Source organism: Melampsora larici-populina (assembly GCF_000204055.1).
Source record: "Melampsora larici-populina 98AG31 unplaced genomic scaffold MELLAscaffold_2, whole genome shotgun sequence".
In the NCBI taxonomy this organism is placed as follows: Eukaryota; Fungi; Basidiomycota; class Pucciniomycetes; order Pucciniales; family Melampsoraceae; genus Melampsora; species Melampsora laricis-populina.
Genome location: NW_006768766.1, coordinates 939815 through 940911, shown reverse-complemented (window position 1 = coordinate 940911; position 1097 = coordinate 939815). Strand labels below are relative to the sequence as shown.

At 44.9% G+C, this 1097-nt stretch overlaps 1 protein-coding gene across 1 annotated transcript; it reads left to right on the top strand.

The window, feature by feature from the left end:
* Positions 1-296: 296 nt before the first annotated feature.
* Positions 297-974, top strand: MELLADRAFT_58969 (uncharacterized protein; the record flags this gene model as incomplete). The annotated part of the gene is made up of 1 exon (XM_007404759.1): positions 297-974. One exon carries the CDS (start codon positions 297-299, stop codon positions 972-974), a length of 678 nt encoding a protein of 225 aa, XP_007404821.1.
* Positions 975-1097: the final 123 nt, after the last annotated feature.

Genomic DNA, 1097 nt, shown 5'->3' with positions numbered 1-1097 from the left:
CTCCGTCAACAGTTATTCTCATCTCCGTGGATCAAGACAATAGGCTCTGTTTTGCCAATGTCTTTATTTTGTGACTTCACAGTCCGCGGATTGTGAGTGATCCGTATTTAAACTCTCAACTACCTATTCATCCTGCTTTATTCAGGCTCCAGTATTAGTCACACAACCTTTCGATTCAATTCCTTCATTCACAAAGACTCCTCTTTTTCCATATTCAATTTGTTTTAACCTGCTTTGTTGTTGATTTCTGAGCTAAATTTTGGTCAATCTCATTTTCACTAGCTCAACATCGAAACATGTCCATCAACATCTATGGTAATATCACTTTGGTGGGAAACTCTTCCATCACTACCACCCGTATTAGCCGAAGGCGCCCACGTTGTCAGCAAACTCGACCGGAAGTTGAAGACCTCGCAATTGGCAATGTGCCCAATGAAGATGCGGCCGTAGAACATCAACATCAAGCTATAGAACATCAACCTCATGTATTAGAACGACCGGAAGTTGAAGACCTCGCAATCGCCAATGTGCCAAATGAAGATGTGGCCGTAGAACATCAAAATCAAGAGATAGAACTTCAACCTCATGTATTAGAACATCAGCCTCCACTTCGTCAAAATCATCAAGTAGCTCAACAACCAAGAAGGAACAATCGGCCCCTCCAGCGTAGATCGTCAAGAATCGCCCGGCGTGCCAATCTCATCCGCAGACCTATCCGCCGGCGCAGACTCCCACTTCCGTCCGTCCATGAGGATCCCTACTTCTGGACCAGCATCTGGAGCTTACCCCCAAATCTCCGCATGTACCTTTCCCCTGAGTGGCAACCGGTCTGGTGCACTCAAAATCTTCTTCGACAAATACTCTGGCACTTCAAGCCAAACCTGCAAATCCCGTGTGGCACGCTGAAAGCAGAACTCATAGAACTCTTTCAATCCCATGTTGTCTATCACTACGGTGCTTACTATGGAATTTAAGAGGTATGTACTATGGCCATGCTCCCCTATCTTTTCATGTCGCTGACAATCTTGTGTACTTCCAGATTGATCCAAATATTTCAACACTTTATTTTGCATGCGACGAAGGATTTCATACCGCCA